This window comes from Oncorhynchus masou, chromosome 14 (genome assembly GCF_036934945.1).
Source record: "Oncorhynchus masou masou isolate Uvic2021 chromosome 14, UVic_Omas_1.1, whole genome shotgun sequence".
NCBI classification, from domain to species: domain Eukaryota; kingdom Metazoa; phylum Chordata; class Actinopteri; order Salmoniformes; family Salmonidae; genus Oncorhynchus; species Oncorhynchus masou.
This window is the reverse complement of record NC_088225.1, coordinates 4,259,656-4,287,618: the sequence shown is the minus strand read 5'-3', so window position 1 is coordinate 4,287,618 and position 27,963 is coordinate 4,259,656. Positions and strand designations below refer to the sequence as shown.

The 27,963-nt window shown below is 45.3% G+C and overlaps 1 protein-coding gene and 3 non-coding genes across 5 annotated transcripts; all 4 read right to left on the bottom strand.

Annotated features, from left to right (window-relative positions):
* Positions 1 to 20: 20 nt before the first annotated feature.
* LOC135553988 (importin subunit beta-1) lies at positions 21 to 20,706 on the bottom strand. 2 transcript variants are annotated; one of them, XM_064985968.1, is made up of 22 exons: positions 20,374 to 20,706; positions 19,246 to 19,304; positions 15,543 to 15,725; positions 15,163 to 15,363; positions 14,777 to 14,929; positions 13,447 to 13,515; positions 13,246 to 13,335; positions 12,812 to 12,922; positions 12,317 to 12,418; positions 10,688 to 10,912; positions 7,601 to 7,792; positions 6,980 to 7,110; positions 6,324 to 6,471; positions 6,035 to 6,106; positions 5,485 to 5,629; positions 4,485 to 4,567; positions 4,049 to 4,156; positions 3,594 to 3,737; positions 3,130 to 3,235; positions 2,526 to 2,640; positions 1,860 to 2,021; positions 21 to 1,546 (listed from the first exon to the last, which is right to left on the bottom strand). In XM_064985968.1, coding segments are annotated over exons 1-22 (2,640 nt in total). In that variant the 5' UTR covers positions 20,414 to 20,706; the 3' UTR covers positions 21 to 1,545. The 2 variants fall into 2 exon arrangements, with proteins under 2 accessions (XP_064842040.1, XP_064842041.1); XM_064985969.1 differs by having other exon boundaries at positions 13,456 to 13,515.
* LOC135554911 (small nucleolar RNA SNORA79) lies at positions 2,829 to 2,970 on the bottom strand. Its single transcript, XR_010457780.1, has one exon. It is a non-coding gene; the product is annotated as a small nucleolar RNA SNORA79 (small nucleolar RNA).
* LOC135554912 (small nucleolar RNA SNORA79) lies at positions 3,395 to 3,536 on the bottom strand. Its single transcript, XR_010457781.1, has one exon. It is a non-coding gene; the product is annotated as a small nucleolar RNA SNORA79 (small nucleolar RNA).
* LOC135554910 (small nucleolar RNA SNORA79) lies at positions 4,264 to 4,407 on the bottom strand. The gene has a single exon (XR_010457779.1). It is a non-coding gene; the product is annotated as a small nucleolar RNA SNORA79 (small nucleolar RNA).
* Positions 20,707 to 27,963: the final 7,257 nt, after the last annotated feature.

Below are 27,963 nucleotides of genomic sequence, written 5' to 3'. Positions count from 1 at the left end.
AAGTACCAGAACTGCTTGGGGAATGTTTGATATCATTTTATTGTTTCTTTTCATAGCAATGGAAAAATATAACCTTGTACAAACGTAGTCGATTCTCATTTTAACAGCTTGGTGAGTGACCCTTATCCAACTAAGTGCAGCGAGAAACCAACAAATGGGAACTGAAACAAGCCCAATTCACTCGTTCATCATGTAGTTCAATAGATTTCTTTCTGAACTGCATGCTTTAGGCAAGTGTGTGTTTGCTTGTTGTATTTTACCCTATGACGAGTAGTCTAAATTTGGCACTCGTTTTCTACTCCTTGCTCATCTTAACACTAAGAAGATAAAGTGTTACATGTCAAATGTAGTTATTTTGGAAGTGTTCCCCTAGCCTTGATTGATCCTGATGCACTCAACATATAAATCCTCACCAATTCTTGTTAACGGGGCTGGCAAGAAAGGGTCTGTTTATCTAGAAGCCCACACTGAAGATGAAGAGAAACTACTGATGCCATTAAAAAAAAAGAAATTGAACCGGTGAACATTTGTCAGTGATTCTCTTGCAGGAAATAAACACCTTCTTGCCAATTCACTCAAGTGCTGCCAATAAGTAATCTACCGGGCCCCCACTGCCCTCTCCCAAACAGCATCAGAAATATATCTTACTGAATTTGCGTCAAGCTTTATTATTTATTTGAAATAACCGGGGGGGGGGGGTGTAGAGACAGTGAATCCCCTCCCTCACAGACACACTCCATCATCCAGGCTGGTCAGCTAGCTCCACCCCTGCATCGCTGTGGGGGCTCCTTGCAGGGGCAGGCTAGGGGATATCAGAGAGGCTAGAAGTAGGAGACGAGGGGGTGGAGACCGCCTGCTCGTCCCCCTCGTTTCATCTTCCTTCAACTCCAGCAGTGATCCTTTAGGCGCATTTCTAACACCCCAAAAGTTTGCATTTTTCGGATTCCGGTTCAGTTCACGTTTGCGTAAAATTGACCAAGTCCACAACCATATAGTGCTTGAAGGAAACCCCCCAAAAATGACAAGGGGAAAAGTAAATCTTCCACAGATCGGTCAAAGAGCAAAATAGTTGCGTTCTTTCGTATCATGTTTTGTTTTGTATTTTCCCTCAAAAGAAACCACATTTTGGCAGTTTTATTTCTCTGCTCTGATGATCCTGTTGTAGACTAATATTAGTTGGTTTTTTTTCAGAAGAGTTCTAGAACTAGCCGGCTACAGCGATCCACGTTTTTGTGTGGAGTCCTTGTCAAGTCAGAATCAGTCCACAGGTGGCCGAAGAAGAAGGTGGCGGGGGGGGGGCCTAAGGAAGTGGTGGTGGGGGTTCAGGGGTGGGGCGCTGCTGGTCTGCCGGCAACTGCTGGAATTGTACTCAGAAGGTGGTGTGACGTCGATCCTCGCTCACTCTCGCTCTCACTCACACATTCTCAGACACTCATCTCAGCGCACGCTTCACTTCTGCTTTGACTCGGACACGACGCAAAAGACAGAAGAAATTCCAGTGGGGCGTTTTCATTGTTGTCCATCTTATCCCCAACCAGCATGAAATCTTTAAAGGAGGAAGAGGAAGAAAAGCTTATTAGCTGAAGGAGCCAAAGATGGCGTGAAATTGTAACCTTTAGTGATTTCATGAAAGATCATGTATAGTGTGTGTGTGTAACTTGGTGACCAATTCTGATATCAAAATAAATAAATGGACAAGACTCGCACTTCGTGAATAAGTATCTACCAACGCAACATTAACTTTCAAACTGTACTTTTTTTATTTTTTATCCCTTAGCTATTTCCTTGCCGTTTTGTGACGCCCTAAAGGTGCTGTAGGGGTGACTGTCAGTCAGTAGGGCATTAGGACAATAACTCACCAGGCCTGGCTCTTGAGCTTGCGCAGCTCCTTGGTGGCCCAGGTGGCCAGCGTCTTGGTCTTGGTGGTCTTGGACCTCCGGCCCTCCGTCAGCAGGTCGTTGATGAGGGGCCGCAGCTCCACCAGCTTCATCACGTCCTTCCCAAAGGCCGTGCACAGGTCTCTGAGGGGAGGAAAGAGGGAGAGTCGGACCACATGCAGCACATTTTACGTCACAGGGGAGGGAAAGGGTTAAACTAAGCACGTCGGGCAGGAACATTACTATTTACATACTGCAAAGGGAAGTGGAGGAAACCGTTTTACATTGATCAAGTCGCTGGAAACACGACTTCGATCTAGAGGCCTGCTACCTCAAAAACTCCTTTTCAAGTCTCTTACTGACCAGGTCTGTGCAGGTTTAAGATAAACGCTATTAAAACATCAGGGTTTTGAGTACAAGACCTCACAGACCAGACAGATCAACAAAAATGTATAATTATTTTTGTAATTTTTAAATCAGAAATCATGCAGTATCTTTCATGCCTTGAGATCACCTGCCCTCCTCCGCGCAGCTTAGCCCAAGCTGCCCCTAACATTTTTATGCTATGTCGTACCAAAAGCATCTTCAGTATTATTGTGATCCACAAAGCAAGCGTCACTAGCACTGAGATAATCCTAATTGCCTTACCCTATAAGTCCGGCGGCGTTTGCCACCACGCCGTCAGAGTGGTCCTCGTCTTCAGCGATGTGATGGATGAAGGACAGGATGAACTCCACTCTGGGCTGCACCAGCATCACGTCAGCTACGGGCAGGACAGAACGATGCAAGGAAGACAATGTTCAGCGCAATCATGAGAATTAAGACAGGAGGTGACAGATGACCAATAGTCACTCAAAGTTGCCATAATTCAGACGAAGAGGTGATTAAGGATGTGTGTTAGGAAAAGTGTCATTTGCCTATTTTCAGACTTTTCAGTGTGCCACCATGTGCACGTGTGGGGTCCCGCAAAGTCCAGTGTAGACAATGGCAGCCCTGCTACCTCATGAACACTGGGTGAAATGGACCGTGTTACTCTGTGACCACCTAAAATCCCAGCTGCCACAGCTCAGAGCAGCGAGAGGAACAGGCGTCAGTGGAAGGACTCAGTCTCTACTGTAAACACTAGTGCAGGAAAATTTTACATTTGGCATCTCAAGACACAATATCAATACCATAGTCGCACAAAACACCAAAATACTAGATCCACAAAATGTGTAGATTAGTTATGACTGTGGGAGGATGGCGGACTCACGGTGCACGTTCTCCTGGTCTCCCTTCAGGCCCTGGATGATGCCAGTGTAGGCCTCCAGACAGCCCTCCCGCAGCTCGTTCAGATAGTCCACCATGTCATAGTCAGTCTGCCAGGAGGGGGGGGGCCAAAACACACAGCAGGTTAGCGGGATAGAGGACAGACCGCATCGAGGAGCGCAACTGTCATTGTTATCTATTGACCACTATAATACTAATATTCCTAACAAACTCCAGAAGAGGCATGCAAAGAAATGTTCAGGGAAGAAACTTGTGGGGTCCCGCAAAGTCCAGTGTAGACAATGGCAGCCCTGCTACCTCATGAACACTGGGTGAAATAGACCGTGTTACTCTGTGACCACCCAAAATCCCAGCTGCCACAACTCAGAACAGCGAGAGGAACAGGCGTCAGGGTCAAATGAAACAAGGGGATGCCAATGTGGTACAGTGCATGTCCATCTGTTCTACCTTGTCGACTTGTGCCTGCGACGCCTGCTGCAGGGTGTCCAGGACGATCTCAAGGTACTTCTTGAACTCTCCTCCGATGGCCAGGGCAATGTCTCCGAACGCTGACAGGATCTGGGGCTTCACCGACCGGTGCACATTCTCATTCTGCAGGGGCAACACACACACACACACACACACCCTTAGTCAGTAGAGGTGAAAAACTTTATGAATATCTACAAGACTTAACCTAACCCATATGAACAAAGACAGCTGGAATTATATCCCCTTTTCTTCCCGATAATTTTTTGTTGCTGTGTCTACTGTCAGCTTGACACCAAGACATTTACACGCTTCTACAAAGTAACCGATCAATAAAACGGAGGCTGTAAATATACAATTAAAAAAGACTCAAAATGTACGGTCCTGCACATTCCAGTATTACCAACACAGCTGGCAGAAACTAAAGTGCAACTCACCCCCAGGTTCTCCAGCAGGAGCTGCATGATCTCGTCGCAGTAAGGCAGGATGTTGGACATGAGGGCTCGGCACAGGTCACACACCAGGCCCACCGCGGCCAGACACACCTGACGAGGGAGGGAGGGCGAGCAGTGAAGCAAGGTGAAATAATTGAGTGTCGACTCTCACAGCAAGCATTACTAGAAGGTACTTAGCTACTAAGTCAGTGCATTTCAAGTGTGGGGTCCCGCAAAGTCCAGTGTAGACAATGGCAGCCCTGCTACCTCATGAACACTGGGTGAAATAGACCCAGCGTTACTCTGTGACCACCTAAAAGCCCAGCTGCCACAGCTCAGAGCAGCGAGAGGAACAGGCGTCAGTGGAAGGGAGAAATCTTGTTTGTTTTTTTACTTTAAGAGATTAATAGGAATATAATAAAAAAATCATAGAACCCACTTGATATTCTGCATAATTCTTCAGTCCAATTCCCAGGAAGGGTTTAAAGGCATCCATGTATTTCTGAAAGTCAGCGCCCAAAACTGAGGAAACAGAAGACATTACAGAACATTGAGTATGGTTACATGCACACAATTATTGTGAATAGTCAAAATTAATATGGCAATTCGATTTACAATGCTTTGCAAAATTAACGATTTCCCTAATAATTTTGTTTATAACGGACATATCTAAAAATCAGTCTACATGGTTGGCACTTTGAAGAATTTCTGCATTTATCAATCAAAATAAACATTACCATAACGACCATGTCATTTTAGGGAAGCCTATTTGATTCTGAGTTTGGACATATAAAGTGTATAATGTGTAAACTATTTCTAAGATTCATACTTGCAGTTTGGTCCAAACTCACTTCACGCGCGCAAAAGATGTAGGCTACAGTTTCTGGTGCTAGCACACGCACCGATCGAATACGCCACTGGAACGCCGATTAAGCCGCTTATATACATCCTAATCTTTCCAAAGATACCTGGTTTTCAGAGCTGTTTTAATTGGCTTATGTTTACTTTGATTGTGACCCTACAGTGATTAAGATCAGTTAGAGTAACGCGATTACATGACTAATGCCATACTCTGCCCACTGCCATAACACTGATTTTTTTTTAGTGTGCTTGTAAAAATGCTCAGTGAGGCATGTGACACTGGACATGCAACACACCATTGACATACTGCTAGAAGAGTGGAAATCAGATTCACATTGACCAAGTGGCTGGAAACAGGTCTCAGATAAATCCTATTAAAACATCAGGGTTTTCAGGGTTTTGAGTACAAGATTTCTCATCACAGACCAGATACGAGGTTTAACTGCTTAGATTCACATAAACAAAATTCATCCTACTAAAGTGGGCGGAGGGTGTGCGTAGAAAACCCTGTGTGTGTGACCCATCGAAATGTTGTTTTTTACCCATCCACCACAGTGTGACCGTTTGAAATGGCTCACCTTCCACCAAGGTTGAGACGGCCATGAGCGCATCCTCCTGTACGCCCCCAGAGCCGGCGGTGTTCTGGAACATTCTGAGCAGGGAGGCCATCACCACGTCTGAGATCTGCAACGCGTCCTGGTGCTGCACCTTCCTCAGCACATTCTATAGAGAAGTGGGGAGGGAAAGGGTTAACCTAACATAGCACAGGCTAACTCGAAAGTCGTTTAGCTACTGTGAGAAGCGGGAAAGAGGAGAACTCCAACCCAGAAGTTGTTTCCTTGCTGGGTGTCCGTCTACGGTACCTTTCCTCATAAAGCCTTCTCCTTTCCTAGTACATTTTAGATCATGTCTGTGCAGGTCTCAGATTCTTCTTAGTGTCATCAGGGTTTTCTGTACTTTAGACAAGTACTAAAAATGTATATTGCTTTTGTCTTTTTTTCTTAGGCTTTAAAATACTCAAGACAGCTAAATATATTCATGGAACCCCTAGGTATTCTTCTTCTACCTCTAGTTCGGGGAGGTTGAAATAGTTTGAGGGTCAAACTGAACGAAGTCAGCTCGTCTCACCTGCAGGGTGGCACACAGTAGAGACTGGAGGTCGTTGAACTGAATTCTGTCTGACGTGCTCTGGATGTGAGACTGAGGCGAGAGAGAGAGAGAGCACATGAAATCAACAGTTCCTTCAATGGGAGTTTATTCAATACAGAAAAGAATCCAAGCAAAATGTCTAATAGTTTAAAGTAGGTCTCAGATAAATCCTTAAGTAAACATCAGAGCTCTTCAGAGTAGTGAGTACATGATTTCTCATCACAGACCAAAAAGGTTTGCCCTACCAATCCACTCTGTCGGGACCCACCTCCATCTGCAGGACCTGCTGCAGGCGTTCCATGATGACCAGGGTGGTCTTCTGCACGGCTGGGTAGCAGTCCTTGGCGCTGTTCTTCACAATCTCCATCAGGGCCTCGTAGGCCGCGCTACGCAGGTTGTTCTGGTGACCGTCCGGCCTGGTGGACACAGAGGGAAAACATAACTTACAATCATTACTATGCATCAGGGAAACAATATTACTTGCATTTTATATTATTCAGAAATGTGTGCAATTCTTAGCAAAAAATTTGGTGCATTTAAATACATAAACCTGATCGATCTATGACGGCGAGACTGGATAAGAGACTCACAGCCTTCAAAAGGATATATACAGCTATGGGCTTCAAAGGATTTCCTGAGGAAGTAGATTTTAACGCCATTCTACATCTCCAAATGCATTTTTGTCGTTGAAGGCCTCAGATATTGTGGTAGGGGTTATCCATCACATGTTCAGCGTGGTGCATGATTTCTCAACACAGACCAGAGAGTTAGTCTCCAGCGAACTCCAGAAATCCCCCAGACAAAATGTCTCGTTTGACTAGCAAAGTTGAGGTTTCTAAACCTCTACAGTCCTGACAACAGAAGGCGATGTTCCATCCCCATGTCCTGCTTACCAGTCTACTGTTTTTGGACAGTCCTGCCTACCTGTCTGTGGTTTCTAATAGTTTCTGGACGATGAGCTCGAAGGAGGAGGAGAGGCAGTACGTGGCAGGCTCCTCCTGGTCCTCCGCTGCATCTGTGGCTTCGTACGCAGCTTCCGCCAGGCTGGAGAAGGCCTGAGGGACGGAGGGAAAAGTTACGAGGGCATCCATATGAAAATCATGAATCATTATTTTTGGTCCTTAAAAATAAACTGTCTTTAGCATGTCTCAGATACTGTGGTTGGGGTTATCCATCACATATTCAGTGTGGTGCATTATCTCCCGTCACAGACCTGACGGGTATCTCTCGCAACTACAGGTATTTTGATGCAACATATTTCACTCGAGTGGGGTGGACAGATCTACGGCATCAATTGTAAATGAGCAAGTGGTGTCTTTGTACTGTGCAGTACATCGTTGATGCTTGTGGTGATGAAATCCTTATCTGTGGGATAAACAAAGTACTACTGCGGCATGTGTGGTGGAGGCCCACAATGGAAATACGCTGTTTACCGTTTTCCGTGATCCTCAATTTTAAATGCATTGTATCCACGTGTTGCCGAATTGCGTTTTTAAAAATGGTCAAATTAATCAAATCAAAAAGTAGCTCTAGCTTGTGTCTCACCCAGCAGACGTTGGATGCGACGCGTGGCTCGGCCCCCAGGCCCTCAATGAGGCACTGCAGCAGAGGGGCCAGGTACACTTCGTTGATGGCCGCCTCCGGCAGCAGCTCACAGATCCTGCCCACTGTCCAGGCCGTGGTGTCCCTCACCACAACACTGGGGTCCTTCATCAGCTCAATCAGCGTGGGCATTGCCTGGGAAGGGAGAAAGAACAGCATTAACCCCGGTAGTGTCAATGAACGGGGACGACGACACATGAAGTCTCCCCATTTAAGAGCTTTGAGATCCTATGAAAAGCGCTATAGAAATGTAATAAATTATCATTTATTAAGTACTGTTAACCAGGGTTCAAGAGTAAACAGACCGGCATGGATGGGCAGAGAAAGGAAGGTACTGTTAATATACCAGCAGTATTTAAGTGTAGCGAGAGAGGGAGGGCAGTGGACAAGATTTTACAACAGTAGCGTCTGTCAAATATGACAAACAGGGAAAGGGGCCACCAGGGATTGTCACAGAGCCTCTACAGAGTAGGGCTGGGAATTGCCAGGGACCTCATGATACATTATGTATTACGATTCTAAATGTATTGCGATTCGATAGTGTGATTTGACGTTCCAAACATATGTGTGCTGCAGACAGACAAGAGAGCCATGAGAAAATGAGTTTCAGTCATGGAAATAAAAATTTGTTGATGACAACAAATTGGCTTCCTGCATAAAAAGATGAATGAGCTGTGCAGGAACAGCGAACTTGCGCAAAAAAAAAAAAAAAAATTGTGATATCGTCAAAACGATACGAGTCATCAAAAACAATAATCAGATGTGTAACTGTCAATTTCCCCCCCATAACTACTACAGAGTTTGTCTAAATCCAGCTTTACTGAACTTGTCTGTGCAGGTCTCAGATAAATCCTATTTAAACATCAGGGTTGTCAAGGGTCTTGATTACAATATTCCTCTTCACCAACCAGATACAAGGTTCTATTACTGCCTTATTAACGGAAACATGATTTTAATATCACATCAGGTCAGTTCTTTTGAATTTGGTACCTAGTGAACGACAGGTTTTTTTTTATCTTGGATTATGGACACTTACACAAGCTTATCACCAGCTCACTGAGACAAGCACCCACTTTCAGTTCACAGTTCAATAGGGCTTGGGGGTCAAGGATTTCGCACAGTCTGTATCGCAAATGGCACCCTAGTCCCTACATAACGCGTTACTTGTGTCCTGGTAGAAAACAGTGCATCAAATGGCTCCCTACACACAGCCACGAAAGAACATGGTGGTTCAGCTGATAGCACCTCCTCACAGCCTCTCCAGTCCACCCTACTTGTGAATGAACACGTCTGGAAATACCCGATCACCCTGGCAACAACTTAGGGTAGATTGTGGTTCATCTAAAGATTAACTGAAACTTGCAGATAGCTTCATTATTAACCGTAAGGGAGTTTAAAAACACACAGAAAAGACAATGCATTATCTGATGGGCGTGCAACACAAGGAAACTGAGAAATGCTGGCAGCCTAGAGATAATGACCTTTACAGCAGATACATTTCTACTTGGCCACAAGCAATTCTCTTCCTTGCTCGACACACCCATCAGGTGGATTGTTAGTCTATGCTGCTGTGAAACTCGCTCTGGATAAGAGCGTCTGCCAAATGACTTAAATGTAAATGTAAACTCCGCCGAAACTTCCCCTTGGGGGAAAATCGGTCGTATCAGTAAGTGGGTATCATAATGCAGCGGAAGCTGGTGTACTGACCTGCGTGTCAAGGGGTTGGAGCTGGTTGGGCCATGTGCAGTTGGGCGAACGCTGCGTTCTTTATAAACAACTCTTTTCACTGACTCGAGACACGTGATTTGTTTCTCCTGAGTGACCGGTTTCATTTTATAGTCTTTCGTTTTGACCTGCTAGTACTGGCCGCAGTGAGTCCTACCTACAGCGGGATCAATACACACTCCTCTGGCTCAGCGGCTCCAGAGACGCACTCCGACCACCAACCATCGGTCATACGCGCACGGGGAAATAGATCATAAGCGTCAAGAAGAAAAATGTATGTTTACAACTGATAATTGATCGCATGGTGCAAGAATGACTGCAATTAATTGATTATTGTATGTCATTGGCGCAGCATTTCTTTAGAACCAGAGCCTCTGCTCAAACAAACTCAGACTCTACAATTAATCATTCTGGGGGCTGCAGTTTGAACATGGTGCTCGTCACCCTCACGGGAGACATTTAAAGTGGAAAACCACACTACAGGCTGCAATTCCACCAAGATCGTTCATAATCTCGTCCGGTTGGAGCCACAACCTTACTTTCAAATGAATAAAGAAATAATCATCTTATTCGGGTGCCTAGCAATCAACAAATGTACATTGTTTAAAGCACAGTTTCACACGTCTCAATCACAAATGACGGCTCCAATAAGCCCCCTATGGTGAACGAGATGTGAACAAGAGGCTTGTGGAATCATGACTTGAGTTTTCAGTTCGTCGTTTGCCAGCCGGGGGTCCTGCGTGCTCTGGGCATTACTGACTCAAATGAACAAAAGGAGCCGAACGAGTCGTTCTTATGACTGAATGAGTCGACAAGATCCGAGGCAGTCAAAAGAGCCAAACATTCCATCCCAACTATGCCAAGAACTTCCTAACGGATAATCAAAACTCCTCTATCTGATATGTTGGCTGCAGGTTGAGATCATAACATGGTGGTATTCCATTTATGGCACGTCTTCATGTCTAATAAAAAGAATGACCTGGCGCACACCCAGAGAAAAGTATTTTGTGCAGAGATGCCGACTAACTACGAATAAACTAAGATATAAAAATAGTTGCACGCTATATATAAAAACTGCCAGTCATTTATGGGTAAACCAATGTTTCGGCATCACTGTGCCTTCTTCAGGGTAATGTCATGAATGCTTGAACCAGGTTATGTAGACAAAGACTGCAACCAATGACAATAGTGATGGGTGTGTCATAATTGTTAGGTTAATTAGAATGAACTAAGCGAAGCCGTTTCAAGAAAAGCTTACAACATGTTGAATTTGTCTTCGTGTCTACATTTGGTGAAGTTAGTCACCTGAATGACGAGGGGTTTGAGCTGGTTGAGCTCAGGCCCCTCCAGGATGGAGCCGAAGGCCATGACCGAGGCGTCGCGGTAGCGCCAGTCCGGGTGCTTGATGTGCTCCTTGATGAAGGGCAGCACGTGAGGCACCACGTCATCCTCGCAGCACGTGGCCAGCAGCATCAGGCACACGCCCGCCGCCTTGCACGGGTTCCAGTCGTCATCGTCGTCGTTCTCGTCCTGAGGAGGAAGCGAGAGGGGTGAATGAGAGGAGACGCATTTACATGACACGTTATGACAGAGAAAAGGAGGGATAAAAACCAAATGTCTATTGACAGAGGAACAAAGAAGGGGGGGTGGAGGGAAGGAGAAGTATGAAAGGAATCTATACTGGACTTGCACATAGGAGAGGTGAGAGGAAAAATATTTCCATAAAAAGGTATGCCGGGAGAGATGACCCGATCGTGTAGAGGGGAAGGAGACCCAAAAGAAAAAGCATACATTCACATGAACAGGTACCTATAGCATATCAACAAGGACATTCTACACAAAAGGACACACAATAACAGGACAGACCAAATGTGACAAGTTCAGCTTGTAGTGTGTCTCATTAAAGTCCCTAATAGATAAGACTGGGGTGGCACGTACAGAAATCCTCACACCTCCCTGCTAGACTTCACATGGTACACTTGTACTTATTATAGAATGGGTGGTAGCAGTAGAACAGTCTTCCCGGGGGACAATCAACAATGTTGTATGTGGTATTAGATACAAAATGGTGGCACCTGGATGGGAGAGGAGCCACTCCCCCACCCTTAATACGGGCTCCGGAGTGGCACAGCGGTCTAAGGCACTGCATCTCAGGGCTAGGCGCATCACTACAAACACCTTGGTTCAAATCCAGGCTGTATCACAATCGGACGCAATTCGGAGTCCCACAGGGCGGCACACAATTGGCCCAGGTCTCAGATATTGTGGTAGGGGTTATCAATCACATGTTCAGCGTGGTGAATGATTTCTCATCACAGACCAGACAGGTTTTCCTAAGAGGCAGAATCTTAATTTAATCTCAAGATTATGTTTCTGCCAGCTAGAGGCATTAGTGTTGTACAGAGATTTTAATACAAGGAAATGATTCACCCATATCCTTATCAATCAGTATGTCTCACTCTACAGGATCATTCTAGGTTATAAAGGTATTATGGATGGACGTTTTAGTGTCTCTGGCTGACATTATATCATGTAGCGTCACCACCGATGCCCTGCTCTCCAAGGACAAACTGGCTGGGGATGCCTTCACTTCCACGGGCTGGCTTACCCTGTCCGGGTAAGCTTTCCAACACCCTGTGGCTGGCATTGTTCACATGCTTCACATTAATCCAAATCTGTTTGGTCGATTTCTCCCTCCTCCAACCTCATTAACATTGTTTCACTTAGAATTGTGTGTGGGCTGTGCTAGCCAGGCTGGGCTGTGAACTGCAAGGAATCTTGCCTTGTGGTAAATACTAAAAACTGCAGACTGAAATGTTGTGTGGTGCATACAGACGCTTCACTTGAATTGTGTCCATCAAATCTGTGCCCTAATGTGTAACGGAGAGGATAACGAGGTGTAAAATGACTGCCGCGGGCTCTTCTCTTGGGTACCTGTTTGGTGAGTGTCTGGGTGAGGATGGGCACCAGGTATTGCAAGGCTCCTTTGGCATAGAACTTGCTGGTGTGCTCCGGGGGCCGGCCCTGCTCCGATGCCTGGGGGGAGAGAGAGAGAGATGTACCAAACTTAGAGGAATATTTGCCTTTTTGTTGTTGTGCAACTCTCCACTGTATGCATTTTGCGCCTAAAATAAACACCCTCGAGGTAAGGGATGTCAGCCTAATGGTGTGATAACAAAATAACAAGGTAGGTGTAGGTCTCCGATTTAGTGGTAGGGGTTATCCATCAGGCGTTCAGCATGCTTTCTCATCAGACCAGACAGGTGAGCTAGATCGTCACTCAGCAAACACGGCTAACCAACCCTTTCGGGTGTTATAATATATAAAACGTGTACATTTCCATTAGTGGGCTGCAGTGTTGCCTTGTGTTTAGTTTATTGAGTTAAAACACATTTGAAACCACTTGTGTGTGTGTGGGGTGGGGCTCACCTCAGTCGCTTCAATGGCCAAATCCATCTCCTCGTCGCACACGTTCGACCAGAACTCAATTCCTTGTAAGGCAACTTCATCAATGTCACTTTTCATGGCTTCTATTGTGATCTGTTCAGGGGAGGACAGAGACCGGGGGGGTGTCAGGATGTTAATTTTAAAGGAGCGTCCTTGATATGGACTACTGGCCTTGGTGTCCGTGCAGGTCTCAGATATTGTCGTAGGAGTTACACATCAGGCATTGACAGCGTTGTGCATTATCTTTCATCACAGACCAGACAAGTGGTCAACAAGCGACGCTACAATATCAGTAACTGATAAGGTCCATCAAGACCTTGTTTGGAGTTCTCTGACTTAAGTTCTTCAGAAAGAAATAGAAGCACATCGAAAGACCACAGAGCAAGACCCAAGTTGCTGCATGGGGGGTTGCTTACCGCAAACAGTGCCGGACCCATGTACGTTTCCATGTACTGATAATACAAAGACATTATCTTCACCAAGTTCTGTAAGGCAGCCACTCGTACCTTTGGGAGACAGACATTGCATTTCACCAACATTGGTTAACAATATGATTATTGGCTGAACGCATGAATAAATGTGCCAAAAAAGGTTTTAAATAGAAAAGAGAAACTCACGATACTCACTCTGGTGTCTGGGCACTGTGTGGCCTCGCAGACGACCTGCATGATAAAGTGCCTCTCCGTCTGGAAAACACAGACCCATTCACTGTTATGACAGGCCCATAGACAAAGCATTCAAAACCCAACCTTGTGTGCAGGTCTCAGATATTGTGGTAGGGGTTATCCATCACACATTCAGCGTGGTGCATGATCTCTCATCACAGACCAGATAGTTAAGTCTATAAACAAGCTCAGATTTGTCCATTTCATCTTTCCATTTTTGGGGTCACAGCAGGCGACAAAGGAGGAACTTAAAACCTGTTAGAGATCGGTCTACTTTTTTCAACATTCTGTTAAAAAAAAAAAAAATCGCACAACATTTCAACGTGCTGCTACTCATGCCAGGAATATAGTATATGCATATGATTAGTATGTGCGGATAGAAAACACTGAGTTTCTAAAACTGGTTAAATGATGTCTGACTACAACAGAACGTGTTTCGTGGTCAAAAATCGCAAGGTATAATAGATAGCGAACGGCTTACAGTTCCTACAGCTTCCACACGATGTCGCCAGTGTTGTCATTTCTATGCAGGTAAATCCTTGGTCAGAAGAGTAATAGGCACATCCTCTCGTCGGGTACACAGCAGGAAGAAATGGAAGGGGGAAAGTGGACTACGTTTTCCAAACTTGCTCCTATTGAATACAGATCGCTCCGTGATCAATTTGATCGTTTATTAACGTTTACTAATACCTAAAGTTGGATTACAGAAGTAGTTTGAAGTGTTTTGTCAAAGTTTATAGGCAACTTTTTTTACTTTCAAAAAATAACGTTGCGTTTAGAAAAAGTGTTTTTTCCTGGATCACGCAGTCTTCATAAATGGACATTTTGGGTATACAAGGACCGATTTAATTTAAAAAAAGACCCAATTGTGATGTTTATGGGACATATAGGAGTGCCAACAAAGAAGCTCGTCAAAGGTAATGAATATTTTATATTTTATTTCTGCGTTTTGTGTAGCGCCCGCTACGCTAATTATTTTGTTTACGTCCCCTTCAGGTATTTCGGAGTGTTGCATGCTATCAGATAATAGCTTCTCACGCTTTCGCCGAAAAGCATTTTAAAAATCGGACTTGTTGGCTAGATTCACAACGAGTGTAGCTTGAATTGAGTACCCTGCATGTGTGTTTTAATAAACGTTTGAGTTTTAACGAGTGCTATTAGCATTTGGCGTAGCGCATTTGCATTTATTGTTGGCAAGGTGGGATGCTAGCGCGTCGGGTTGCCCAGAGAGGTTAAACACTAACATCGTGGGACACAGGCAGGGCGGGAGACACAAACACACCTCTTTGTCAAAGTTGGCTTTGGTGAACTCCAGTGAGTTGAGCAGCGCGTTGGTGGCAGCCAGCTTGACGTTGTTGCTGGGCTCCTCCTTCCTCATGCCCTGGATGATGGCTGTCAGGATCTGGTTGGCGTTATCTTGCAGCTGCTCAGGGTCCTACAGTACAGGGGAGGAGAGAAGACAGTTGATCATGGAAGTTCCGTCTGCTCTGCAGCGAAACATGCTTTGGAAAACTAAAAACAATTTAGCCTAGGTTCGATTTTGGAATCTTGTCTTTGTGCAATTGTTATTGAGGACACAATGTCAAAAGTTCCATATTACAGTAGATAGATTGAGATTATAACCACTGTATCCTCATGTGAGCAAGTGTGTGTGCCAGGGGCACTCACTATGTCCTGGCAGATGTATCCAATGGCCTCCAGGGTGGACTCCTTCATGTGCTCAGTGCTGCTGGGGTCCGTCACGTTGGCCACCAGCTGGGGAATGAGCTCGGGCCACTGGGTGACGGGGATCTCTGCGCAGGCGATGCCAGCCACACACTGGGAGGCCGAGCTGGGCCGGTACGTCTCCGTGCCCAGTGTCTGCAGAACCTGGAGGGGAGTGAAGGGGGGGGGGGGTTAGAGGTGAATCAACTGGTGCATTTGGCTGAATGAAGCCAAGTGGGACGGGGAACATTGGTATTATTTTGAGGGGACCACATAAAAGCCAACTGAAGCTAGAAAGTATAAATAAATCTGCACTACGAGGTAGAAGAGGGGTTTCTCCTTACAAAGTTCTTGATCTCCCTCCGGGCGTTGGCGTCGATGGCAAGCCATCTCTGCTGGTAGCGTGTCTTCACGTCCGGGTCTTTGGAGGTGAGTGAGTTCTTCACCTGCAGCCCTGCGGCCACGCGAGCCACCTGGGTATTGCCAGGGTTGGCGAGCACCTTGGAGAGCTCCACCAGGAACGTGGGCTGGAGAAAGGGAGAATGGGTGGGGAAAGTTTTTAAAATTTATTTTTTACACAATCAGGCCATAAGATGGTAGTGGTTTAGTAAAACACAGGTCAGAAAAAAAAATGTCATCACCACAGTCCTTCAGTCCCAGGCGTGAGTAAGATTTCATAGCAATGATTCTGAACAGTGTTCAACAGTTACATTCATCAACTGAAGGATGTAGGAGGCTAGTAATCAATCAACAGACATGACAGAGCAGGTTTGTATGCAACAGCAAAACAATTGACACTAAATTCCATTCATGCTGCAGTCAGTGAGTGGCAGCAGCAGGCTCCACAAATCTCTTTTGATCCATGTGTGGTTGTTTTAAAATCAGACCTGTAATGCGTTTGTGTAACCAAAACAACAAACTGCTAAATTCATTCAGGTCCTGGTAAGTGGTTAAGATCTCCATTTTACATATACAGTGCCTTTGGAAAGTATTCAGACCACTTGACTTTTTACACATTTTCTTACATTACAGCCTTATTCTAAAATGGATTAAATAAAAAAGATATCCTTAGCAATACCCCATAATGACAAACCAAAAACAGGTTTTTAAACATTTTAGCTAAATTAAAAATAAACAGAAATAACTTATGTACATAAGTATTCAGACCCTTTGCTACAAGACTTGAAATTGAGCTCAGGTGCATCCTGTTTCCATTGATCATCCTTGAGATGTCTACAACTTCATTGGAGTCCACCGGTTGTAAATTCAATTGTTTGGACATGATTTGGAAAGGCACACACACCTGTCTATATAGGGTCCCACAGTTGACAGTGCATGTCAGTCCAAAAACCAAGCCATGAGGTCGAAGGAATTGTCCATAGAGCTCCGAGACAGGATTGTGTCGAGGCACAGATCTGGGGAAGTGTACCATAAAATGTCGGCAGCATTGACTGTCCCCAAGAACACAATGGCCTCCATCAATCTTAAAATGTAAGAAGTTTGGAACAACGAAGACTCTTCCTAGAGCTGGCCGCCCGGATAAACCGAGCAATCGCGGGAGAAGGGCCTTGGTCAGGGAGGTGACGAAGAACCCGATAGTCACTCTGACGAGCTCTAGAGTTCCTCTGTGTAGATGGGAGAACCTTCCAGAAGGACAATCATCTCTGCAGCACTCCACCAAGCAGGCCTTTATGGTAGTGACCAGACGGAAGCCACTCCTCAGTCAAAGGTACATGACAGCCCGCTTGGAGTTTTCCAAAAGGCACCTAAAGGACTAAGACCATGAGAAACAAAATTCTCTGGTCTGATGAAACCAAGATTCAACTCTTTGACCTGAATGCCAAGCCTCACATCTGGAGGAAACCGGGCAACATCCCGACAGTGAAGCATGGTGGTGGCAGCATCATGCTGTGGGGATGTTTTTCAGCAGCAGGGAAACTACTCAGGATCGAGGGAAAGATGAATGGAGCAGTAGAGAGATAATTGATGAAAACCTGCTCCAGAGCACTCAGGAGCTCAGACTGGGGCGAAGGTTCACCTTCCAACAGGACAACCACCATAAGTACACAGCCAAGACAATGCAGGAGTGGCTTTGGGACAAGTCTCTGAATGTCCTTGAGTGGCCCAGCCAGAGCCCAGACTTGAACATCTCTGGAAAGACCTGGAAATAGCTGTGCAGGAACGCTCCCCATCCCAACCTGACAGAGCTTGAGAGGATCTGCAGAGAAAATGGGAGAAACTTGTTGCGTCATACCCAAGGAGAGTTGAAGCTGGATTCGAGGCCAAAGGTGCCTTAACAAAGTACTGAGTAAAGGGTCTGAATACTTAGTGATTTTTTTAATATTTTAGAAATTAGCAAAAATGTCTAAATCTGTTTTTACTTTGTCATTATGGGATAGTGTATGTAAATTGCAGGGAGAGAAAAACAAAGCTATAACAATGTGAAAAAAGTCAAGGGTCTGAATTCTTTCCGGAATTAACTGGGTACTCTGCTTTGTGACCAATTTTAGATGTAAGAGTTCATCTGTGACACCTATTAAAGATCATCCCATTAGTGGGGCCTATGAGGCATCAAGTGTCTAGCTTGGTGTCACCATCTAGGCTTTCTGGAGATTAAAAATGTATGTACAAATACTTTGATTAGGAGAGGAAATCTACGTCCCTTTAGCTGATGGATTAAAAGACAGATCGGGTTTAATCATAATGTAGTCTTTAATGATAATGAAGGACAGGAGGGCACCACAAAAGAAGGCCATTTAGCAACACTTGTACCATGACATCTTCTGCCTACTGATTTGGGTCAAACTCCTTTAATAGTTTTTTTTATCTGCCTAGCCAATTATGTGACTGATCATTAACAGAGCTGCACAGTCCAGCAAACAAAGCCATAGACCTTTGAGTTGCCTTGCAGTTAAGAGTGTTGGGCCAGTAACCCAAGGTTCGCTGGTTTGAATCCCTGTGGCGACAAGGTAAAACATTTTTTTTTTACCAAGGCGCGTAACACTAACTGTTCCTGTATGTCGCTCTGGATGAGAGTGTCCGCTAAATGACTAAAATATTTATATTATTTTGACTTGAAAAAAGCTACATAAGGACATGTGGCCAAATAAAATGGGAGATTATACAATCAATGTTTAGCTTTTGACTACTCTTCAGAATATATAACTTGTATGTAACATACACAATATAGAGTCTAGCACAAGAAAGGTTAAGTGGCAGATGTTGGTACCATGCCACTTCCGTTCAAATCAGCCCTGCACAAACTGGCTTTTTCCTATGGGGATCTGCCACTGCCCAAAATAGTTATCATAGCATAAATCTTTCCTCAAAAGGTAGAGTGCATACACACAAGGAGACTAATTTCAAAGCTAAATAACTATGCAAAAATGTAGTTCAATGACAGATGCCTTGATCAAGCCTTACTTCCTCTTCTCTAGCCAGCTAGCTACACCCTCTTTTGCTTTCTACTCCAAAAATGCAATGGACATCTGTCAGGGGGGAGGAGTGCTCTTGCTCACTAGTAAAAGCCTTTCAGGCAGCTTTCCGGTTAACTATTAGTTACATTTATAGCATACAGAATCAAATGCAGCTATAAAATTACAACATGTTAGCCACACGTGTCCATATCAAAACAGCGTAATCCGCCCTGCTAGTGATCCATCACTATCATTGAACTCGTTTTTCGCTCCCGGGGTTATACTGCTCAAGTGAAATGAATCTGAATGAATAAATAGTTGTTTGTTTTTTAATCACTGAAAACGGACATTTGTCGAAATGTTATTAGTGCTCAAGTGATCATGCCATGGCACTGGATTAAAACAATGGTGTAGCTGGTGTGCTAGCTAGCTAACGTGGGTCTAGGTCTCCATTCATTCGCGAAAGCTGAGGTGTGTGACGCTGCTGCCATAATGTTGAGATGGATTACGGGCCCAGTTGAAAACGCCGGCAATTCAATTCAAAGCGCTCATGCCGTGTTTCTGGCGCCAGACCCGAATGTGACCGGAATATATTATCCGTCTGACTGATAAAATGTGTAGTTATACAAACCAAATTCTCAATTGCCGCCTGCTCCAGAAACTTCTGTGCCGCCTCCAGTTCATTTCGATCTGAGGGGGCGAGGGAGAAAATGTGAGCGTTATACAATGTGAATAGCTAGTGCACTTGCTAGTTAGCTACAACATGAAGCAGCAAAGTTCTGTTAGCATTCATCTGCAATTCCTACATTGCCTAGCTAGCTAGAACGATTAGCTAGCTAGGCTACCACGATTACCTAGCTAACATTAGCTAGTGTGTACAGTGCGCACCAGTGATCACATTCACCGCTACTGCGATAATTTGGAAATCTACTTGGGAAATTGTGGGTGTACATTTCCCGATGCGCGATTAGCTCGTTAACTAGTTGAATTAAATAGCCAATTTATCAATCCCTATTAGCTAGATAGGTGACCCATGTCATGCAAACACGCTGGCTACCGGGGATGCTATGCTCACTAGCGGATAGCTACTAGAGGCCAACGATTAAGTTAGCCATCCAGCTAACCAACTCGTATCAAACTATTTAGCTAACGTAGTTCGTTCTACATGTTACATCACCACGGGCAATGCACAAGTGTTTACTTCACTAGCTAGCGTATACCACCTAATAAGGTTTACATGATTGAGCCCAGGCCTTTTCTTTAAAAAAAAAATCACATCGGCACATCATGCACACGCTAGATACAGTACTTAGATATTAATCTTTAAAGTTAGCGGGCGTGCAAGGCAGGGCCGATTTAGTTGCACATGAATGGCTAGTTAGCCAAGTTAATTGATAGGTAACTATATGTATCAAACCAATAAAAATATCCCATCAAAATGACCAACTATCTGGGTGATAACTTTTTCAACGGATAATACATTTTGACAACTGGCAGTTCGGCCAATGCCGCCCAGATTAAACTATTAACAGTGCTAAAAGTTAGCATGTTAGCGAATTCACCACAGAAGCCGCATCCGCAGAGTGAGTAGGCCGTAACATTAGCAGCCTAGCTAGCCGAGTGTTAGGCATTTCCTCCTCCCTTTTTCTGATTTTTCTTTCACCCGTTATCGTTATCAAATACAGATATGTCAAGTTGCTTGGCCTAAACTCTTCACGTGGCAAATGTTAAAGATAAGTATATGGAGCTGTATAATCACCTGGAGAGACAGTTTTTTCGAGGATTGTTATCAGCTCCATTCTGTCCCAACCACTCTACACAGAAGTCGCTAGCTCGTTAGATTGCCGCGCACAACTCAACCCCGGATTATATTTCTTCAGTGTTCAACCAAAGTAACAAGACCGTGGTTAAATCAACGAAAGCCGGTGAGAAAAACACACACGCCCAGTATCCCCCAGCCGATTAGTTTACTCTGGATATGGGCTATTTCCAAACGCGGAACCTGGAAAAAAATTGTTTAAGCAGCAATGCCGCTTGTTCATTCTGTGTTGTCGGGAGGGAAAGGGCCTTGCTCGACTCCCGCGGAAGGATATCACGCGCCGCTTCTATGAAAAAAAAAAAAAAAAAAACTCCCTATCTTCCGCGCGAGCGGGTTTTCATGTGCGCACACCTTTTCTGGACCTTAAACATATTATTATTATTTTTACCAAAACTTGACGCTTGTTCAAATAGGTAAAGTATTAGCCAACTGTTGTATAATTGTTATAACTTTGCTGTCCTGTACTTAAATCAACCATAAAATGATCTGACTTCTCAATAAATTCTAAACCAAATGTGGAGTGGACAAAATGGCTAGCCTAATGTAATGATATTTAACCGTCATTTCAGTTGGGACAACTCATGTATTAAGTAATCCCCTATACTTTATGTACTGCCAATAACTTTTAATTTATTTCCAATGAACGTGATGAAAGTAAGCCATGGAAGAGTGTACTAATAATAATAATTGTACAAAGTTCAAATAAATCGTCCCTTAGCCTGCCATCCAGGGCACTTTTGATTTGGTCAGCGATAGTCTTGGTTGATCTGTCACAGCTGCCCTCCAGAGCTGGCCAGTCGGTTTGTGCACCTGTACACTAACTGATAGCAGCTACATTTTATGGAACGCCGTTTGGCTCTTTGCGTGTCAAAAAAGATGCACGTCAAATAACACTATTTTACCCGTTAAATACGCTTTTAATTTGACACGTCAAATAACACAGTTACATTATAGAATGTTGTGTGTTCCGAACTTACACGTGCAAGCCAAGCGCCACCACTACTATCAGTAGCACTGTCACAGCTGTACAAAAAAGTCTGCAAACAACTGCCACTAACGAAGTGTTTACAATACCGCTTTGGTCATAAAGCGTTATTTGTTCGACCGCAACTTCTGGAGAAACTAGCTAGGCTTTAGCTTGGTACCTAGCAAGCACCAATACAACCAGCCTGAAAACAATGACCAGTATAAACTGCAGCCATTTTCATTATTCTTAGTAATGATTTAGGAATCATTGTAAGTATTATCTCGGTAGCCACTTGTTGTTCGCCTATTAAAATTCAACTTCAGTTCATGAAAATAAATAACGTTATAAGCAGCTGGCGAGTGATGCTCGACCGGGACCGGGTTGTGAAGCTAGCTACAATAAGGATTAGGCACAATAGTGGAATGTGCGGGTTGTCTTCAAAATAAAAGTACCTATTTGAAAGTGATGCAGAACATTACAATTGGTGGAATCATGCCATATTTAGTCTAGATCATGTTAAACAAGGTTGGAATGTGAAGCAGTGAAATGGGGTATCATTCATATTACACAGTACAGCTTTACCCAATGATTGGGGATCAATGAAATGGGGAATCAGTCAACTCAGTACCCAATATATTTTTTCCTAACATCCTCCTTCGAGTTATCAAACTCCTAAACATCCACGCAGTATTATTTTTTCTCCGGAACAGACACTAATGTTCTCTGGGTGTTGCACTGAGCTAAAGGGTAGAGCTGCCGCTTTCAAGGAGCGAGACTCTAACCCAGAAGCTTCTAAGAAATCCCGCTATGCCCTCCGACGAACCATCAAACAGGCAAAGCATCAATACAGGACTAAGATTGAATCCTACTACACCGGCTCCAACGCTCGTTGGATGTGGCAGGGCTTGCAAACTATTACAAACTAAAAAAGGGAAGAACAGCCAAAAGCTGCCCAGTGACACAAGCCTACCAGACGAGGTAAATTACTTCTATGCTCATTTCGAGGCAAGTAACACTGAAAAAATGCATGAGAGCATCAGCTGTTCCGGACGACTGTGTGATCACGCTCTCCGCAGCCTATGTAAGACCTTTAAACAGGTCAACATTCACAAGGCCGCAGGGCCAAACGGATAACCAGGACGTGTGCTCCCAGCATACACTGACCAACTGGCAATTGTCTCCACTGACATTTTCAAGCTCTCCCTATCTGAGTCTGTAATACCAACATGTAATACCAACATGTTTCCACCCACGTAGCTTGAAGCTAGCCCGGCCAGAGCTCCTGTGCTCCTAGCATACTCCTGGGCTACAATACCCGGACCCACGACCGGTCTATCGATGTCACTGCATGAAGAGGAATAAACAGACTCACCCCATCGCGACGTCCTCCAAAGGCTAACTCTCTAGCCCTCGCTATCTCCTTGCTCGCTAATTCGGCATGCTAACTGCAAGCTTGTTTAGCCCAGGTCCGCTAACTACTACCTTGTTTACCCCGGCCTGCTAATCTGTTAGCTTGTTAGCACAGGCCTGCTAACCGTCTGCATCGCCACGTCCCAAACACGCAGTGGCCCATATGTACTTTCTATCTCTTCCCGATTTTTTAAAATTGGTTTATACCTTCCGGAAACCTGCCTCACCCAATGTTATACGGAATCGCTATTATTTTTAATTTTTAGAACACACTCAAGAACCTCCAGAAGCTAACCAGCTAACTAGCTACAAGCTATTTAGTCATTGTTAGTTTTTTAACCTGGATAACACTCGCCAGTCCAGCCCCCCTGCCCCATCCACCGCTGCCCCCTGGACTCTGATCACTTGGCTACATAGCTGATGCACGCTGGACTGTCCATTAATCACGGTACTCCATTCTGCTTCTTTGTTTTATCTGTCGGCCCCGTTGCCTAGTCAATGCCATTTTACCTGCTGTTGTTATGCTAGCTGATTAGCTGTTGTCTCACCCACTGTTTTAGCTAGCTTTCCCAGTTCAACACCTGTGATTACTGTATGCCTCACTGTATGTCTCTCTCAAATGTCAATATGCCTTGTATACTGTTGCTCAGGTTAGTTATCATTGTTTTAGTTCACAATGGAGCCCCTAGTCCCACTCCTCATACCCCTGATACCTCCTTTGTCCCACCTCCCACATATGCGGTGACCTCTCCCATTACAACCAGCATGTCCAGAGATAAAACCTCTCTCATCATAACCCAGTGCCTGGGCTTACCTCCGCCGTACCCGCACCCCACCATACCCCTGTCTGCGCATTATGCCCTGAATATATTCTACCATGCCCAGAAACCTGCTCCTCTTATTCTCTGTCCCCAACGCTCTAGGCGACCAGTTTTGATAGCCTTTAGCCGCACCCTCATACTACCCCTTCTCTGTTCCGCGGGTGATGTGGAGGTAAACCCAGGCCCTGCATGTCCCCAGGCAGGATCGAAAAAGCCTTGGTTTCATGCATGTCAACATCAGAAGCCTCCTCCCTAAGTTTGTTTTACTCACTGCTTTAGCACACTCTGCTAACCCTAATGTCCTCGCCGTGTCTGAATCCTGGCTCAGGAAGGCCACCAAAAATTCAGAGATTTCCATACCCAACTATAACATCTTCCGTCAAGATAGAACTGCCAAAGGGGGAGGAGTTGCAGTCTACTGCAGAGATAGCCTGCAAAGTAATGTCATACTTTCCAGGTCCATACCCAAACAGTTCGAACTACTAATTCTGAAAATTACTCTCTCCAGAAATAAGTCTCTCACTGTTGCCGCCTGCTACCGACCCCCTCAGCTCCCAGCTGTGCCCTGGACACCATTTGTGAATTGATTGCCCCCATCTAGCTTCAGAGTTTGTTCTGTTAGGTGACCTAAACTGGGATATGCTTAACACCCCGGCAGTCCTACAATCTAAGCTAGATGCCCTCAATCTCACACAAATCATCAAGGAACCCACCAGGTACAACCCTAACTCTGTAAGCAAGGGCACCCTCATAGACGTCATCCTGACCAACTGGCCCTCCAAATACACCTCCGCTGTCTTCAATCAGGATCTCAGTGACCACTGCCTCATTGCCTGTATCCGCTACGGTGCCGCAGTCAAACGACCACCCCTCATCACTGTCAAACGCTCCCTAAAACACTTCTGTGAGCAGGCCTTTCTAATCGACCTGGCCCGGGTATCCTGGAAGGACATTGACCTCATCCCGTCAGTCGAGGATACCTGGTCATTCTTTAAGAGTAACTTCCTCACCATTTTAGATAAGCATGCTCCGTTCAAAAAATGCAGAACTAAGAACAGATACAGCCCTTGGTTCACTCCAGACCTGACTGCCCTCGACCAGCACAAAAACATCCTGTGGCAGACTGCAATAGCATCGAACAGTCCCCGCGATATGCAACTGTTCAGGGAAGTCAGGAACCAATACACGCAGTCAGTCAGGAAAGCTAAGGCCAGCTTCTTAAGGCAGAAGTTTGCATCCTGTAGCTCCAACTCCAAAAAGTTCTGGGACACTGAAGTCCATGGAGAACAAGAGCACCTCCTCCCAGCTGCCCACTGCACTGAGGCTAGGGAACACGGTCACCACCGACAAATCCATGATTATCGAAAACTTCAACAAGCATTTCTCAACGGCTGGCCATGCCTTCTGCCTGGCTACTCCTACCTCGGCCAACAGCTCCGGCCCCCCCGCAGCTCCTCGCCCAAGCCTCTCCAGGTTCTCCTTCACCCAAATCCAGATAGCAGATGTTCTGAAAGAGCTGCAAAACCTGGACCCGTATAAATCAGCTGGGCTTGACAATCTGGACCCTCTATTTCTGAAACTATCTGCCGCCATTGTCGCAACCCCTATTACCAGCCTGTTCAACCTCTCTTTCATATCATCTGAGATCCCCAAGGATTGGAAAGCTGCCGCAGTCATCCCCCTCTTCAAAGGGGGAGACACCCTGGACCCAAACTGTTACAGATCTATGTCCATTCTGCCTTGCCTATCTAAGGTCTTCGAAAGCCAAGTCAACAAACAGGTCACTGACCATCTCGAATCCCACCGTACCTTCTCCGCTATGCAATCTGGTTTCCGAGCCGGTCACGGGTGCACTTCAGCCACACTCAAGGTACTAAACGACATCATAACCGCCATCGATAAAAGACAGTACTGTGCAGCCATCTTCATCGACCTTGCCAAGGCTTTTGACTCTGTCAATCACCATATTCTTATCGCAGACTCAGTAGCCTCGGTTTTTCGGATGACTGCCTTGCCTGGTTCACCAATTACTTTGCAGACAGAGTTCAGTGTGTCAAATCGGAGGGCATGCTGTCCGGTCCTCTGGCAGTCTCTATGGGGGTGCCACAGGGTTCAATTCTCGGGCCGACTCTTTTCTCTGTATATATCAATGATGTTGCTCTTGCTGCGGGCGATTCCCTGATCCACCTCTACGCAGACAACACCATTCTATATACTTTCGGCCCGTCATTGGACACTGTGCTATCTAACCTCCAAACGAGCTTCATACAACACTCCTTCCGTGGCCTCCAACTGCTCTTAAACGCTAGTAAAACCAAATGCATGCTTTTCAACCGATCGCTGCCTGCACCCGCATGCCCGACTGGCATCACCACACTGGATGGTTCCGACCTTGAAAATGTGGAAACCTATAAGTACCTAGGTGTCTGGCTAGACTGCAAACTCTCCTTCCAGACCCATATCAAACATCTCCAATCGAAAATCAAATCAAGAGTCGGCTTTCTATTCCGTAACAAAGCCTCCTTCACTCACGCTGCCAAGCTTACCCTAGTAAAACTGACTATCCTACCGATCCTCGACTTCGGCGATGTCATCTACAAAATTGCTTCCAACACTCTTCTCAGCAAACTGGATGCAGTTTATCACAGTGCCATCCGTTTTGTCACTAAAGCACCTTATACTACCCACCACTGCGACTTGTATGCTCTAGTCGGCTGGCCCTCGCTACATATTCGTCGCAAGACCCACTGGCTCCAGGTCATCTACAAGGCCATGCTAGGTAAAGCTCCGCCTTATCTCAGTTCACTGGTCACGATGGCAACACCCATCCGTAGCACGCGCTCCAGCAGGTGTATCTCACTGATCATTCCTAAAGCCAACACCTCATTCGGCCGCCTTTCGTTCCAGTACTCTGCTGCCTGTGACTGGAACGAATTGCAAAAATTGCTGAAGTTGGAGACTTTTATCTCCCTCACCAACTTCAAACATCAGCTATCTGAGCAGCTAACTGATCGCTGCAGCTGTACATAATCTATTGGTAAATAGCCCACCCATTTTCACCTACCTCATCCCCACAGTTTTTATTTATTTCTGCTCTTTTGCACACCAATATCTCTACCTGTACATGATCATCTGATCATTTATCACTCCAGTGTTAATCTGCAATATTGTAATTATTCGCTTACCTCCTCATGCCTTTTGCACACATTGTATATAGACTCCCCTTTTTTTCTACTGTGTTATTGACTTGTTAATTGTTTACTCCATGTGTAACTCTGTGTTGTCTGTTCACACTGCTATGCTTTATCTTGGCCAGGTCGCAGTTGCAAATGAGAACTTGTTCTCAACTAGCCTACCTAGTTAAATAAAGGTGAAATAAAAAAATAAATAAAAAGACCACCATAGTCCCTGTGCCTAAGAACACTAAGGTAACCTGCCTAAATGACTACTGACCCGTAGCATTCACGTCTATAGCCATGAAGAGCTTTGAAAGGCTGGTCATGGCTCACATCAACACCATTATACCAGAATCCCTAGACCCACTCCAAGTTGCATACCACACCAACAGATCCACAGATGATGCAATCTCTATTGCACTCCACACTGTCCTTTCACACCCGGACAAAAGGAACACCCATGTGAGAATGCTATTCATTGACTACAGCTCAGTATTCAACACCATAGTGCCCTCAAAGCTCATCACTAAGCTAAGAACCTTGGGACTAAACACATCCCTCTGCACCTGGATCCTGGACTTCCTGACAGGCCGCCCCCAGATGGTAAGGGTAGGTAACACATCCGCCACACTGATCCTCAACACCAGGGCCCCTCAGTGGTGTGTGCTCAGTCCCCTCCTGTACTCCCTGTTCACTCATGACTGCACGACTCCAACACCATCATTATGTTTGCTGATGACAGAACAGTGGTAGGCCTGATCACCGACAAGACAGCCTATAATGAGGTTAGAGACCTGACCGTGTGATACAAGGACAACCCACTCTCAACGTGATCAAGACAAAGGAGATGATTGTGGACTACAGGAAAAGGAGGGCTGAGCTCGCCCCCATTCTCATTGACGGGGCTGTAGTGGAGCAGGTTGAGAGCTTCAAGTTCCTTAGCGTCCACATCACCAATAAACTAACATGGTCCAAGCACACCAAGACAGTTGTGAAGAGGGCACGACAAAAGCTATTTCCCCTCAGGAGACTGAAAAGATTTGGCATGGGTCCTCAGATCCTCAAAAGGTTTTACAGCTGCACCATCAAGAGCATCCTGACGGGTTGCATCACTGCCTGGTATGGCACACCAGTGCGTTTGTCCCAGTACATCACT

What these genes read in the sequence shown, in the direction of transcription:
- LOC135553988 (XM_064985968.1), bottom strand. Translation starts at nt 20,413, where the DNA reads ATGGAGCTGATAACAATCCTCGAAAAAACTGTCTCTCCAG. An exon ending in GATACATCTGCCAGGACATA is followed by an intron (nt 14,930 to 15,162) that starts GTGAGTGCCCCT and finishes CCTGTACTGTAG; the next exon opens with GACCCTGAGCAGCTGCAAGA. An exon ending in CCCAGACACTCACCAAACAG is followed by an intron (nt 10,913 to 12,316) that starts GTACCCAAGAGA and finishes CTTCCTCCTCAG; the next exon opens with GACGAGAACGACGACGATGA.